The sequence below is a fragment of the Bidens hawaiensis genome, unplaced genomic scaffold (genome assembly GCF_021521415.1).
Source record: "Bidens hawaiensis isolate Kalapana, Puna unplaced genomic scaffold, B.hawaiensis_p1.1 tig00034178_1, whole genome shotgun sequence".
Classification (NCBI taxonomy): domain Eukaryota; kingdom Viridiplantae; phylum Streptophyta; class Magnoliopsida; order Asterales; family Asteraceae; genus Bidens; species Bidens hawaiensis.
The window spans coordinates 15,629-31,730 of record NW_027495890.1 but is presented as its reverse complement, the minus strand read 5'-3'; the positions used below and the strand labels follow the sequence as shown (position 1 = coordinate 31,730).

Below are 16,102 nucleotides of genomic sequence, written 5' to 3'. Positions count from 1 at the left end.
CACTGTCTATAACAAACCATAACAATTTTTTGAACTGAAATAGCAAATTTGAACAAACCATAAGAGCGAAACCGTAGTTTACTCAAAGCCTAAATTGCCACAAAGACATCTTCGCGCCTGAAGCTGTGGAGCTACTTACCCGTGTTCAGCGGGGCATGCATAGTAATGTTATGACTCCAAGATCAGCAAATATAGTTTTTAAAAGATTGGGTTTTGCGATTCAAAAAGGGGTAGCGGCGCAGCTTGTTGCTCGCTTGCCTTCTGTTTTGATGTAATCCAAAAGACATTTAAAATTATTCAATTCATTTTAAAAACTTATATGTGCACTGTCTTGCCAAACAGAAAATATGCCATTTACACACAATCTCATCTATATGTCATTTACATTTACCTCAACAAATTCTGTGTAGTAACACTAACATAATAACAACCAACGAACAAAGAAAGAAGACCGAACTCAATCAAGGTACGATCTTTTCACGCGATTTCGTTACAGGATGACGAATGCTGTGGACAATGATGCAAAATGAGTGCACTTTTTGTGTTTTGACTTATCACGTATCACAGACTATTGTTTGTGGAGTCCATTTGAGATGCAAAGTCAACTTTCCTGATTTGCACCCGTCCAACGCGAATGTCTCCGTGAACTCGCCTTCTAATATGACCCTTGAAAGTGTCATTATGCATTTTCCCATCTTGTCCTGCACAAAGACATAAAGAAACAATTAGCATAGACCTAACGAGAATTGGATTACATGAACATATATGACATTAAAGTGTACCTTTCCAAAAGTATCATGATCCCACACTTCGCACATTAACAAATCACGTAATCCATCCTCGACAACAAAGTCGAATGTTTGATTCCATACAGGATTCAAGGTGTTGTTTATAACCTGAAAACGGATAACGTTTTAGCAAAGAAAATATTAGGGGTGTGCATGGTTCATTTCAGTGTGGTTTTGGGCAAAACACAAACTGAAAACCAAATTTCCGTCTTTTTTATTTTTCATAATCGTTCGGTTTTGGTTTTGAGTTTCCATTTGATTTTGGATGCGGTTTTTTCGGTTTTGCTAATCAGTCTAAAAAACCTTTTGGCCAAAAAAATTGACTCAATATATTGAATTTGGGCCTAGTTTTTAAAAAAAAGTTAATGATTAGTAGATTATTATACTTGGGCCTAGAATATTTAGAGCTAATAAAAGATGCTTAACATTCAAGGTTAAAGATAAAAAGTCAAAAATTCGATACAAAATTTAAAAGGCATCACCGACAACGGTTAAAAATAAAACAAATATGCAGTTAACAAAACTTGAACAACCATATTATAAAAGTATAACTTATAAGTGCTTAAGAAATAGTTGTTTCAGTTATAATGCTTATGGGCGGTTTTTACAGTTTTTTCGGTTCAGTTTGCTTTTTTCAGTTTTTCACAAAACAAAAAACCAAACCAAAACCGTTATTTCGATTTTCTCAAAAGGGTAAGACCAAACTGCCGGTTTCTAATTCAGTTTGGTTATTTCGGTTCCGTGCACACCCCTAGAAAATATTATCTAATAATAGAAACGTGGCATTAGAAACTTACTCTGGTTTTCAGTTTTTGTTCTGTTTTTTTCATTAAAAGTACAACATAAGGATCACTTTTTCCCATAAGATCAACAGCAGGCAAATCTTGAGCAGACATTACTGTTACAGAAAGAACTCCTCTCCTTATAACTTCTTTTTTCTTTTGTGCAGCAAGTTTTGCAGGATCCACATCTGTTTCACTAATTCCGGATTTAAGAGCCTTTTCTAAATCAGTTAATCTAAAATCAGGGTTGATCGGATTCTTGAGTCCGGTGTCTGTGCCGAACGGACAATACAAGAGCTCCAAATGCACCTGAATAATGTTGAAAAAGAATTTGACATCAGATAATATAGAGGAAAAAAAAATTCACCAAAATGACTATTTTGACCGATAAGTTTGACAAAATAGCCTTAATATCCCATGTTGACCAATAAGTTCGACAAAATAGACATGACTATTGGCCATTTTTACTGATAAGTTCGACAAAATAGACATGACTACTGCCATTTTGACCGATAAGTTTGACAAAATAGTCTCGACTTTTTTCTTTTACAAAAGTATCACTTGACTTTATCACCAAAATGACAATTTTGACTTATAAATTTGAGAAAATAGCCTTGACAAGTGACTAATTTAACCGATAAGTTTGACAAAATAGCCTTAATGACCATGTTGACCAATAAGCTTAACAAAACAGCCTTGACCTTTTCTTTTACAAATATATCATTTGACTTGACTTGTTTTTAGTTAAAAAAAAAATTGTTTCAGCGAAACAAAAGCTTCCACATGGCACACCCTCCTATGCAACTTTGGCGCCACATATTTTAATTTTTAATAGTGAAGGCTATAGTTCAAACTCAATGGTCAACAAATTTCGCTTAAAAAAGTTTTTACTAAAGTTATAATCTAATTTATCTGAATAAAACAATTTATCTTTTATTCCACCATTTTGACCCGTTAAAGATAATATATCACAGTTTTGAATTTATTGTACCTGGCCTCTATTCTTAGTATCTCTTTGACCTTCCAAATCTTTAACGAGTTTGATCCAAATATCTTTAACCTTTCCGGGCTCAAGATCCTTTATGGCAACATGGCCACAACCGATCAATTCAGACGCTTGGACTCCTTCATCATCAAACACTCTTATTGTGAAGTATTGAGTATTAGGATCTTCAACAGTGAACTCGAAATGCTCATTCCAAATAGGGTTTAGTTGGTTGTTCTAGGAAAACAATCAACATTACATTTGTAACCAAAAAAAACAAAAAAACAAAAAAAAAATTACTTGATAACCAACTCTGCTCCAAACAGTATTTCATGTATCCAACTTTGTTTCCATCATAAAAACTGTTACTTTATAAAAAGATTAACTAAAACCGAAATTATGAGAAACTTCTAATGAAAATATTTAAAGAGTTTTTTTTTATGAATAAACAAGATGGTTACTTGAAATAGATATTGGATCAAACTTGGTTACATTTTGCTATGAATAATATGATATTCTTACAATTGTCTTGCTGTTTTTCATTCTTGCACGCAGAGGTCGTACGAATAAAGTGGCAAACGGGTCAGATTTTCCTATAATGTCTTTATTTGTCAATTCTTTTGCTTCTATGAGCTTTACTTCTAATATCCCAGCAGGCTTCAACTCCAAGTCACTAAATCAAACATATTAAAATAAATATTTCCCATGAATAAATAAGTATTTCTTAATGTACCTATAGTCCCCTGCTAATATGGGTATGACGATTCGAACGGGCCATGTGATTGAATCCTCAATTGCATCCTTGATTGTTTCCTATACAAAGAGAATTACATTAGTATTATTTTTATTAATAATCCTAAAATAATCTTAAAAATGACCAAAAAATCAATATCATCAACATTATGTAAAGATGTCCATGGGTAAATTGGTAATTTAGTATAAAAATTACCACATGTTAGGTATCGGGTCAAAACAGGTTCGGGTCAAAACACAAGAATTTGCAGGAAAAAAAAAGGAAAAAGAAATAGATTAAACCTCTATGGCTTCAGATACACCAGGAAGTGCTGATAAATCTCCACCGATAACTTTTAGAGTAAAATCTAGTTGTTTCTGTGCATGAAAAACATACAAAATAGTTGAACCAAAACTATAGTAACAATACTTATAATACACTAATTTTAAAAAATATTTTCTTATTTATATTTGAGTGACAAAAATAAGAACTATAGTCATGTCACACCTTTTCTCTCAATGAAAATAAAACTGCACCAAAACAAGGAAACTCATCAACTAACGGTTTGAAAATGAGTCTGAAAAGGCCGGTAAACGCGATATTTTTTACCTGTTGCAGGAATCATAAGTAGAAAGTTATACCAACAAAATTCTTTTTTTATCAAATATTAGAACAAATTAGCCGAACCTGTATAGGTAAAGCCACGCCAACTTTGGTGACGATATCCAATATAACATTAGGATTTCCATCCCATTGCACCTCTAATTCCATTGTAATTTCTCCAGGATCGCCTTCATCTACCGATATTCCTACATCACCAAAAAAAACAAAAAAAAAAATTAATAGAAAAGTATTGAAGTAACATATGAGTAAAGAATAGATTAACTTGATTAACAATTGTATCGCTATATTTTATCTGTTACTACTTTTGAGTTGGGGGTCTCGCCGGAAGCAACCTCTTTATCTTTAGGGATAGAGGTAAGGTGTGCCTACATCCCACCCTCCCCAGACCCTACTTATGATAGCCTAGGCTATTTGTGGTGGGAAATACTGGGTATGTTTGATTGATTGATTGACTATTTTGTGTATTAGTAGCATACTATTATCTGGATACGATACTGTACTATGCTATACCGCATGTTACATGTTATGTGTGGGGTCTTATTGTGTACGTTTGTTTGTTTGTGATTAACAATTGGACAAACCTGTAAATTGTGGAGCCACGGTACCAAGGGTTAACTTTGAAAAGTTCATAGAAGACAAAACCATCGGTTTGTATTGCTCGAGCATCGGCTCCACAGAGCTTCGTATTAGATCCGATGCTGCCTATGCTAGCATCCAAACAAAACTATAAAAGTTTAAAAATTTTAATAAAAAATATTAATAGAAAGAAAGTGATCAAGTACCTCATCAACATATGGCCAAATCTTGTTCATTATGTGATTAAGCCAATTTAACTGCAGTTCACAACATAAACTTGTTAGTCATCAAAACTGATTATTATACATTTATACGAAATACGTTTAATAATTAATAAACAAAATGTAACTCAACTTCTGTCTCTTTGAAAAAACAACCCACGGCGGGTAATACTCTCCCGGAAGAAGCTTTCTTGAATCCGCAACTGTCATCCTTGCGAACGCTGCGATCGTTGCAGCCTAGAATAAACAATAAACATTTAGAACAAAATACTTTATTTATTTATGATGAAACACACATACCACATTGCATGCAACATTAAATACAACATTACAAGCAACATTGCATATTTGCATGCAAACAATTTAAAATTTAAAAATAAAATCTTTTTCGTGTCTCGGTTAATACCAGATCAAGACGATGAGCTGTTCGGAGGATCTGGTAACGCGCAAGAGACACCATGAAGCCGATGCCGAATGCGACACCAAACAAGAGACCACCAAAGAATGCCATTGTTGTAATTGTTTCTGAACACAGCCCAATTGATTACTCATTCATTTTCAATGGTGGTGGTCATTGAATATAATAATTTTTATTGGTTCAGGCATTTCGTCGAACAGGTTGAAGGCATGGAATCAAATTAGTTTCTTTTCGTGTAGAGAATGAAAGAGAAAGATGGTTACTTGAAATAGATATTGGAATCAAATTTATATCTTTTATGAATAATAATAATATTGTTTTGATAAAATAATCAATTTTTTTACAAATAGGTTTGTTAACGAACTAAAAAAAATACGGCCATTTTTTGTTTAAAACCTAAATGAGCAGTCAATGAACGTAAATAAGCAGACATAAACAAACTTAAATGAACATAACGGAAGTTTAAACAAACATATAAAAGCATAGATGAACATAAATGGCAAAACAGTAGCAAACATAAGTTAGCATTAATGCACACAAACAAACAAGTGTGTTACAATGATTTATTTTTTCAACATAAAATATAACCAAGTAAATGTGTGTTCGTGTGTGCATATAATTTTAAGCGAGCCACTTATATGTTTATATTTATACAAATGTAGCTACTTATCTTTCATAAACATATATAACAAACAAAACGTGTATTCATATTCGTTCGTTTAATTGAATATATACAAATTTGGATTACATGCATGCAATATGGAGAGGAGACACCACCCATCAATTTTTTTCTCTGAATATTTTCATAGCATTTATTTTAGACCCAATTACAGATTTTGTCCTTTAAAATAAGACGAATTATGGTTCGTGTTCTTTTTTTAGTTTCCTTGCAGGCGGTGTACTTTAAACTTTTTTTTCCTACAAGTTTTGTCCTTTACGCTAACTGGGTTAGAAAAAGTCAATTAAATATCCTCACGTGAGACGCATGTGAGGGCATTTTTGTCTTTTCGTCTATACATAATAAAAAAAGATAAAAACTCTTTCTTTCTCTTCTATCAAACTCTACTCTCTCTCCCTGTTTCTTTTTCTTTCTTAATAACCCACCACCACCACACCACCAGCCACCCCCACACCTGCCCCCATCCAACCTCCGGCAACCACTACCAGCGAGCCGGAGATCTTGATTTTCCTGCGAGCACAAAGCAGATCTGAAACCACCATTCTACCACCGTCCACCCAATCTCTGTCCTCTTACAACACAACTCATGTTCATCGATCGACTAATCTCCGCCGCCGCCTCCTAATTACCATCAGCCATCATCACCCCCACCTGCCCCCACCGTCAGGCCCACTGGTTCATCACCACACTTACCAACATCCTCATCCCCAAATCTAAACCCTACACCCACCGTCACCATTGTCATAGACTTAACAACCGCCGCTACAACCACACTTAACAACGACGACACAAGATCTGGATTCCCATGACAACGCCAATCACAATTCCATTTCCGGCACTCAAATCTGGGTTACGTCACATGTTATCATGTGGCTGCATCGCCGTTTTCGGTTTCCTTTATCGTCGGAACCCTATATCCACTCTCAAGACCACTGATTACCCACGGCGGTTTCCTTTATCGCCGGAAAATCGTGGTGGTGGTGGATCTGAGTCATGGCCTTAAACCCTAACTTCATCTTCATCTAATCCAATATCCGATCACAATGATTGAAGAACAGCCGCCGATTGATCAAATCAAACTCATCCACAAGCTCGGTATCTTCAAAATTTGGGTACTGTACAAGTGAGAGGAGTAGAAAGAGTAGAGAGAGAGAAAGAAAACGAGAAGAGAGAGAGAGAATATATCTTTAATATATATTATTTTTTTTACAATAATATATTTGAACCATCTCGTTGAAAAGACCAATATACCCTCACATGCGCCTCACGTGAGGGTATTTAACTGAGTTTTTCTAACCCAGCTAGCGTAAAGGACGTAACGTGTAGGAAAAAAATGTTTAAAGGACACCGCCTGCAAGGAAAGGACGCGAACCGTAATTTGGCTTTTTTTAAAGGACAAAATTTGTAATTCTGTCTTTATTTTATTCATGATAAAACATTAAAACTTTATATATTTATGTCAAATTTAAAAGGCCTGTCTCAACTTTTTAAAGGAACCCAAAGCCCCAATAAATGTAAGTCCAACTAATACTATTTTGTCACACTCCAATTTAAACCCAACAATTTTTTTAAGCCCATCAATATAAGACTAATTAGTAAATAATAAATGTATAGAAAAACTTGATTAGTATATAATAATAAAAGAGCCAAACTTGAGCTTGAAAAAACTACTCACGAACAGAGCTCGAGGTCTAGAAAAAAAAACTCAGAACGAGCTGAGTTCGAGTCGATATCAGCTTGGCTCGTTTACACCTATTTCAATAAATTTGGTAACTCTTAGAGTACATTCTAAAAAATTGGTAAAGCATTTTGTTTGTGGTGTTAGTTCCAATTTATGATGAGATCCACTATGGGTATGATGAAAATTAATGAGTGTACAGTTTTTTTGGTGATTAAACTCCTCAAATTAACAATGAGCAAACAACAAATTAATGATAAGTGAGATCTAAAAGCATCATCAAATTAAACTTTTAGCATATGTTGTTTTTCTTAATAAAAAATTAATCCATGTTTATTTTGTGACAAATGGTGTACATACGGACACGAACAAGAAGATAGACATATTTGTAACAAGACAATATATGTAAGTACATGTCAAAAACATGAGACACTGTTTTTTGTCTTATGATATTAATTTGTTTACTAAGATTATCTACTAATCATCCTAGATTTGATAGGGATTAATTATGGATTGGTTAATATAAAAAAAAACAAATCTATGAAATTGGCTTTGTTGAAATGGACAATCACATACTATAATGGTAATGACCATGCAAAGTTGTCATGAGCCACCCTCCCCATTTATTTAAAAATAAATAATAAATTAATCAATAAAGCCGATGTGCTAGTTGTAGAATGGTAAGGAAGAGACTTGGTATTTTATGTGACTCAGGTTTGACTCATGCCCCCGGCATTTAGGTTCAGAGGCACCAGGATGATGACGGAAGACTAGGCGAGTATGGGGCTTTCACTAGTTGGATCTTTGAACTGAAAGGGTATATCTCATCGCATTATCGTGCCTTCGGGTGAATGTTCAAGGGCGTAGGCCTTAAGTGAGGGTTTTTTCCGGATCGCAATACGGTTGTATCCCGTTATGGTGAGTTTAGCCAGTAGCCCACTTAAAGAATTCGTTAAGCTTTCGAAGAAATTAATCAATAAAAAACACGCATCCAACTTTTTTATCAAAGTTTGATACCTCGTCGTGGAAAGAAAATATAAATAGCTTGTGGAAAGAAAATGAATGGTGGATATTAAAAACCGTTGCGATGATGTGTCAATGCTTTTTATGATGTTTTTATTTTTTTTATAGGATAAGTTTTCAGTATTGATAACTAGTGAATAGTTTTTTATAGTGTGACAGCTGAGTAAGTATATTGTCTTGGAATCTTGTGGATACTCTTATATTCCATCATACCTAAATCAGATTATATACGAATCCTATAGAGAAGTTAACGTACAAGCTAAAGCTATAAGAGCACAAACCAAGAAAAACCGTATTGACAATTGTTACCTACTAAACCTATAAAGATAAGATAACTAAATTGCCAGAGTTTCAATTTTAGAAGGAAATAAAACATCCATTTCAACCTTTTTATTTTTTTTATATAAATACATCTCAACTTAATATACGAGAAAATATACTATTTTGTTAAAACAGACTCTCAAAATTCATTAAAATAATTTTTATTTGGCGTCCTTGTCGTCTCACCTATCACTTCACAACAAAACCATTAGATCGGCTGTCATAGATTAATGCCAAGGGCGTTAACCACCTCCACGTCGGCCACCCACCATAACGTCGCTCCATCAACTCCTTCCCCTGTTAACCCATTACCAGCAACTCTGGCACGGTGTTTAAGCGTTTCTTCTCCGTCACCTTGGACCGGCTAATGTCGTTGGCGTTATACCACAAAGTTTAGCCTTGCGTAGCTTTAGAGAAGCGTTAAAAGAGGGGGTTGGGGGGGGGGGGTTTAACATTTGTCAATTTTCAAACCTAAAAACCTGACCCGTTTAAAAGTCGAAGAAATTTTATACTATTTTCAACTAAAATACTTTAGTATAGTATAGTATAGTATTTTATTTGAAAATAGTATAAAATAAACTTGACTTTTAAACGGGTCAGATTTTCGGGTTTAAAAATCGACGAATGTTACGAGGAGGGGGGTGGGGGTACTCAAAGGACGCTACTGTATTAACAGGCTCAATGACTCTTTTTGTGAGGCCAGCCTATTGCCCAACCAATTATTTTTAATATATAAAAACTTAAATAACAATTGTGTTGTTACTTAAAATAATTACATGCTTTTAGTAAGAGCCCACATGTTTACGTGAGAGTGACAGTGACGTGGAATGGGTGTTCTTAGTTTTAGTTAAACGGCTATAGATGGTCTCATATGTAACAAAAGGAAATTATAATTAATAAAAAATCAGTAAACAATTTATTAAAAAAAACATACAAAATCTATTTTATTATTGTGGTACGTCTATGGTATGACACATGCCACCACTAAATCTTATACGTCTTTTATTGACTCATTCTATAAAAGGTGTTATAGAGGAGAAACACTATTTTTGTTTGTACAATTTTTGTCGTGTAGATAGTTGAATGTTTGTGTGTACAAAGATTTTGTCTTTGAGTTGAACACCAAAACCGTTGCTTCATGTGGACCAATGATGCTTTGGATTCACACCCAACAATTAATATATAGGCCGGTGTGTTCCCATAACATCACAACTATTATACATTCAATTCTCGTATCTAAAAGACAATAAGTTGATTTAGTATTTTTGTGTTTGTAACATCCTTTAAGACTTTAACTAATAGACGTTTTATGTTTGACGTTACGTATCATGTTCATCTAGAAGTTATGTTTAATTACGTGATTACTTCTTACATATGTTTTAGTGACTACATGCTACATACTTATCAAAACCCGAGCGACACCTGATACTTTTACGACACCCGTGAGAGTTTCATAACCAAATGCCTATTTTTTTTTTGGAAAATTCCCAAAATAGTTTCTTAATAGAGATTCCAAATATGTCTCCTCAAAATTATTTTCTAGATTTGTCACTCTTCTAATGCAATGTCGACGATGTGTTAGATAGTCCCGCCGACGAATTAGCTAACATATAGTCAAAGATGTGTTAAGCCTCCAAACACATGGTCAAATATGTGTTAAGTGTTAATTCTTGGTTGACGATGCGTTAAGTACTAATACTTAGCGCATCGTCAACCATAAATTAATACCTAACACATCATCAACCATAAATTAACACTTAACGCATCGTCAACCATGTGTATTCCACCTCCACGCGTCGTTATCTGATTGGTTTTACTGACTAATTGGCGGTATTCCCTAACACATCATTTAGCGATGAGATACGTAAGGGATAAAATTGAAAACTTTTATTAAGAGGAACAAACTTAGAATCTCTTTCTCTATAAAAGGGCTATTTTAGGAATTTCCCATTTTTTTCTTTCTTAATTTCTAATTGTTTTTTTAGAACGACGACTTTTTTGTGTGTTAGGCCACCACACTCTCCAATTTTGAGAGTCTCGTTGCCCCACTCTAGGCAGACTATGTTGTATGAACCGGGCCTACGCTGGCTTCAGAGTTTGGTTTGGGCATTTACTCGTAAAACCATACCGCAGGTTGCCACATGACTGTCGTTGTGCCACCACAATGGCAGAACTCTCTGGCGTTACACATGGTGGGACTAAAAACCCGGGTGAGCTCAGGATTCGAACTGACGACCTCGCAAAGCCTAGCTTAAATCATTCATGGCCAATATCCAACTAAAGTGTCACAAGTGATAATCGAACTTGAGTCTTTATCGAGAAAGCCAAACCTCCTGCCACTAGACCACAAGTGAGGGATTAATTTCCAAGTTTTTTACTTATTAAAAATAATATTGGCAAATATATATCGCTTTCTAATTAAGTTTCCAAACTTTATTGACAAATAAACCAATAAGTCAATAACTTATAAAAAAATTAACAAATATATAAACAAAGTAGTCCATAGGACATTTTACCCAATATAACTCCTAAGCCCATTATACATCACTAAAATCTATACTCTTAAGGCCTAAGCCTCTACCCATTCAAAATCATTGGTCATTCTCAAACAATGGCTTCATCCCTATTTCTCATCTTCTACCCTTCGACTTTAACTCATACAACCGTTGCCACTCCCTTCCTCTGATGAAATCCGCCCGGCCGATGACATCCTAGATTTAGTTACCACTTCCAAATAGCTCTCTCATAGTCCTGAAAAGGCTCAATTTGATGTTTGTTATTTACAAAGTATAAATTAACTTATATTAAAAATGCATTTTCTAGTTCCTATTATGTGACCTGACTCAACTTAGGCCAGACTGAAAGCACTATATTGAAAGATGCATTTACGTTCTAAATATTTCAGACATCCACGGAAAAATTTTCTGATTTTCGGTGATAAAATCCCCCCCCCCCCCCCTTTTCCTTCTGTTTCACATGCTTCAAATCTTGAAATTGGTACAAGGTGAATAGCATGCCATTTCTCACACATATTTGCATATTTCATGCCATTATTTTCTTTTTGTCATACGCACATCATGAGTCATGACACCATTTTCATGTCATTTATACTTATCTTATCACAAACGTATGCTTGTTTAAGATTTGTTCGAATTCATGACAACTTTCAAAGTTTCAATCTTTCATATCATAAAATAAACCCCTTTTAATAAGAAAAATTGCCATTCAAATTTTATTCCTTAGCTAAGCATTTTATTAATAAAAAAAACTTACCATGTTTCTTAACTAGTCATTTAAAGACTTTAATGTGAGTGATAAAAGGTTATGACAAAAGAAGATATGAACATGCAATTCTTGATGTTCTCAACATCTTATTATTTATAAACTAACCTTACTACTATAACATATATGATATACGTTACCCCTTTTGACAACTATAGGTGTTAAACTCTTACCAGTACAGACTCTAAGGTAAGGCGGGCCTTAGCCGCAGCTTAGGGCCCGTTATCGCAAGGTACACACACATATATAATATAAATTTTAAAATAATAGCTAATAACTAAACGCAATTTTATAGTTTTTAATTTTTATGCCACCTTTTTTAATTATTAACCCAATAATAACAAAGTGGACAGAATATTGGTAGTGCAATACCTATTTTGTTTAGCCCACAATACATATTTATAGATTAAACCTTACCCATTTGTGTTTGAAACTAGAAGAGTCTCTCGATTTTTTAGCTATGTTTGTTTACTGTTTAACGTTGATATGCATTTGTTTTCACTGTAATAACTTTGCTTTGTTTAGTGTTATCATAATTAACATCTAGAAAATTATATATAGTGGTCAGTTTTTTAGTACTCAGTTAAGGCATCTTAAAGACAAAGTCTTATCGAATACTTTGATACCGCTAGACTAAAGGGCCTTTGGTCAAACATATTACCGGAAACTACGATAAAAATATTAAGAATATACGTGATAAAAGTTAAATGGACAGTGGTTAGGACCTCGGATAGTAATGCATTTACTATATATAACAGCATACATTCAGCATACATTCAGCATAACAGCATAACAGCATACATAACAGCATACATTCCACTTATAGAATGTGCAACACACCCAACCCATTCATTAGCAAATATAGTTGACCCTTTTAATCAGTCAACATAATTAATTTAAGCCTTACGTTTAACAATTATTTTAGTTGACACTTTCTTAGTTTATTATAGTTTAATGAATATTTAGAGGATTTGATTTCACACGTTGCACATATATACACTCTTCCTTAATAAATTTTAACTTTATATTTATTTCAAGAAAGTTTAGAGGGTGATATTTGATTTTTTTTAAGTAGACATAAATCTTGAAGCATAAATCATTCTAGTATATTCTTTCTAACCTGCTATATACAGTCATTAGTATTACAATTAACATAATATGAGTTTAATAGCTCAATACCTGTAAAATGTAACATCTAGATGTTAAAAAAAATAATACTTTAATTAACATATTTTTTTAAAGCATAATAAAGCTTGTTGTTGTGTGTTACAAAAAAAGCTTTAAAAGCTGATGTGGCCCAATTTTAATGCTCGGCGCAATGCACCTGGGCGTTATATCCCGGACTTTAAGGGAGGGTCTTTAACACGTTAACAGCGGTAAAGAAGAAAATGATAGGACCAAATGCTAAATAGTGTGACTTTAACGTGTAGCGAAACATTAAACTATAATACGATGTTAAAAGGAAGGGACCTTAGCATGAGTTAACATGACATTAACCTTTAAGTTAAGGTTTAATCTTTAAGGCCCAAAAAATGACTTTTATGGCTTGGTTTGGTTCACGTATAACATGCACGTGGCACTTACATGACTTTTTCTTACTATCATGCCGGTCAAAATAATTTACATTTACCTTTAGAAAAGAATATTTATTGTTATTTTCAGTTAGATTACTTTTTTTCCTACCTGCAGAATATTCATCTAGTTTATGAAGAAACACTAAGTGATCCTGGGCAGATTACGGATAATCTGGGGGTTAAGTAATGTTTCCCACGAGGATGAGGTCCAGCAAAGAAAGTTGTTCTTCAGGTGACCTGCAAAACAGACACCGTGAGCTCGTCACTGAGAAGGGGGGGTTCCTCCTTGTGACCAACCTCCGGCTTGAGAATCAGACTAGATTGCTCTTGAATATAAGTGTATATTAAGAGATTGCTATAGAAGATAAGATAATGAGATATCAGATGATGTCCTTACCATTCCAAGGTGTTGGAGTATTTATAGCCGAAGGTAGGTTTCCTAGAAGGTACAGCCAGCTGAATAGTATTCCTGTTCTACCAACAGTGGGCTACGCACAAGCCATGCTGGTTGGTGGATAGGCTGCGGCCGACAGTGACAAGGTCGGCTGTATACTGTTCCTTTACTGTCGGCTATGCACTGTTCCACCAACTGTGGGTTGCGCACGTCCCATAGTAAGGGTTGGTGAGTAGGCAGCGGCTAATAGTGACAAACAGTACTAGAGGGTGCTCCTCCTCGTACTGTTGTCGGTGAGCTGTCACCCTGTGATTGGTTCATGGGCTGCTCTGGTCAGATCGTCTGTTTTGCCCATACCTTGGTAGGTATAGTACAAAAGATATTCCAGAAGCATACGGACTGGCTCATTTGGGCGAGAGTATTCCCGCCTTGCTCATTCCTTCAGGTGACTACTGAAGTAGCAAGAGTTAGTGCCTTGTGCGTGTAGCCTTGCTATCAGTGCGGGTAGCCTTCCCTGATGGCTTGTATCCGCAACTGCGGGAACAAGCGGGGTACTTCACCATTGGGAGGCTTTCCCTGCGGGTACAGCTGGCGTACTGCGCGTAAGGTCTTCTCTGAGCATGTTGGGTCCTGCGGAAGCAGTTGGTCGTTGCGCAGACGTCCCTGTTCAAGGTGAGTCTTGCGGGTCCAACTGGGCTCTGCTGGGACCTACCTCTTCAAGTCCCCCCAGTCCAATGTTCTTCTCATGAATTATTAATAAGTGAGGTGAACTTTTGGACTAGCAAGGAGTTTTGAAAAGGGGTTTTTAGTTTTAAGGTTTTCCGTGGGGATTCTTCCTGCGGTTTTCCTAATGTCACGCAGAAATTCCCGACTTTTCTGCTTGATCTTTGGGTATGAAGCGGGTAGGTCTGTAACCTCCTCGCAAGTCAGGAGCGTTGAGTCCCACTTGTGTGGATTCTCCATGGGGTTTTGGTAGTTTTCAACATAGTGATCAATTATGTTAAAACCACCAATTCCATCTTGGAGTTTCAAACAATATAGTTCTCGACGTTCCAGCCATGCGGGGATGTTATTCCCGTTTCCGCAAGCATGGCCCAGAAGATCCTTCTTGGTTTGAATTCCCTGCGGAGTGCTAAGTATGTGAAGGGTTTTGCCTTGACACTGTACCCGCACTCGTCTTACGGTTACTTTACTTCCAAGGTATTCCTGGCGTCAATTCCCTGCTGGTGCTAAGTATGTGAAGGGTTTTGCCTTTAACACTTTACTCGCACCTTTCTTATAGTTACTTGGTTGCCAAGGTAAGGGGTACTTTCCCGTTTTTGAATCTTTTTGAAATTTTGAAATTCGAAGAGTTGGTGAAAGGATAAGAACAATCCAAACTATTGAAACGTCGTCCGACGGTTTCTTCTGACAGTGTCAGGACGTGCAGGAAGTTATTGCGACGTGACAGTATATGGTCATTCCAGGCGCTTTTTCAGGCGCGTGGGCGCGAATTTTCGGGCGCGTGGCCGCGAAATTACTGGCACGCGTCCTTTCAACAGCTGTTGCCAGCTTGCTTTTTGCCACGTGTCATAGTTTCATTGCACCTGCGATTTCTCTCTCTTCCGCATTAAATTCACCGCATTAATTGCGATTAGTATATAAAGGGGGAGAGGGTCCTTTGTAATCCACACTTTCATTTTTCTCTTCATCTTCAAAACGATTTCCGGCGAATACTCACCTTTTCAGTCGAGCATTCTCTTGAAATCGTTCTCTTTTTCATACCTGCAAGATGTCTTCTGTTCACGATCTTGAGGCTGCGGCCCAGGAGGCTGGGGTGTATGCCGAGCACCCGTCATCCACGTCCGACAAGGATGACAAGAGTACTGCTGGCGAGTGCCAGTGTGCTCTGCCTGTCGATCTATATCAGTACATCGTCAGGAAGTTCATGCTCGAGTCTCTCGAGCCTGAGTTTCCTGAACCTCATCAGACGGTGTACGATGCCCCCAGAGGCAAGATCGGGGTATATGCCGCATTCTTTGTCT

At 35.9% G+C, this 16,102-nt stretch overlaps 1 protein-coding gene across 1 annotated transcript; it reads right to left on the bottom strand.

Annotated features, from left to right (window-relative positions):
* Nucleotides 1-356: 356 nt before the first annotated feature.
* Nucleotides 357-5,350, bottom strand: LOC143585817 (synaptotagmin-4-like). The gene is made up of 14 exons (XM_077067512.1): nt 5,116-5,350; nt 4,866-4,946; nt 4,695-4,745; nt 4,494-4,614; nt 3,976-4,097; nt 3,796-3,897; nt 3,591-3,665; nt 3,289-3,368; nt 3,078-3,228; nt 2,562-2,792; nt 1,586-1,879; nt 783-896; nt 432-701; nt 357-391 (listed from the first exon to the last, which is right to left on the bottom strand). The coding sequence occupies exons 1-13, from the start codon at nt 5,218-5,220 to the stop codon at nt 555-557; spliced, it is 1,674 nt and encodes a 557-aa protein (XP_076923627.1). The 5' UTR covers nt 5,221-5,350; the 3' UTR covers nt 357-391; nt 432-554.
* Between the last annotated feature and the right edge of the window lie 10,752 nt (nt 5,351-16,102).

What these genes read in the sequence shown, in the direction of transcription:
- LOC143585817 (XM_077067512.1), bottom strand. Translation starts at nt 5,220, where the DNA reads ATGGCATTCTTTGGTGGTCTCTTGTTTGGTGTCGCATTCGGCATCGGC. An exon ending in GAGAGTATTACCCGCCGTGG is followed by an intron (nt 4,746 to 4,865) that starts GTTGTTTTTTCA and finishes TGTGAACTGCAG; the next exon opens with TTAAATTGGCTTAATCACAT. An exon ending in GTGTATCTGAAGCCATAGAG is followed by an intron (nt 3,369 to 3,590) that starts GTTTAATCTATT and finishes CTCTTTGTATAG; the next exon opens with GAAACAATCAAGGATGCAAT.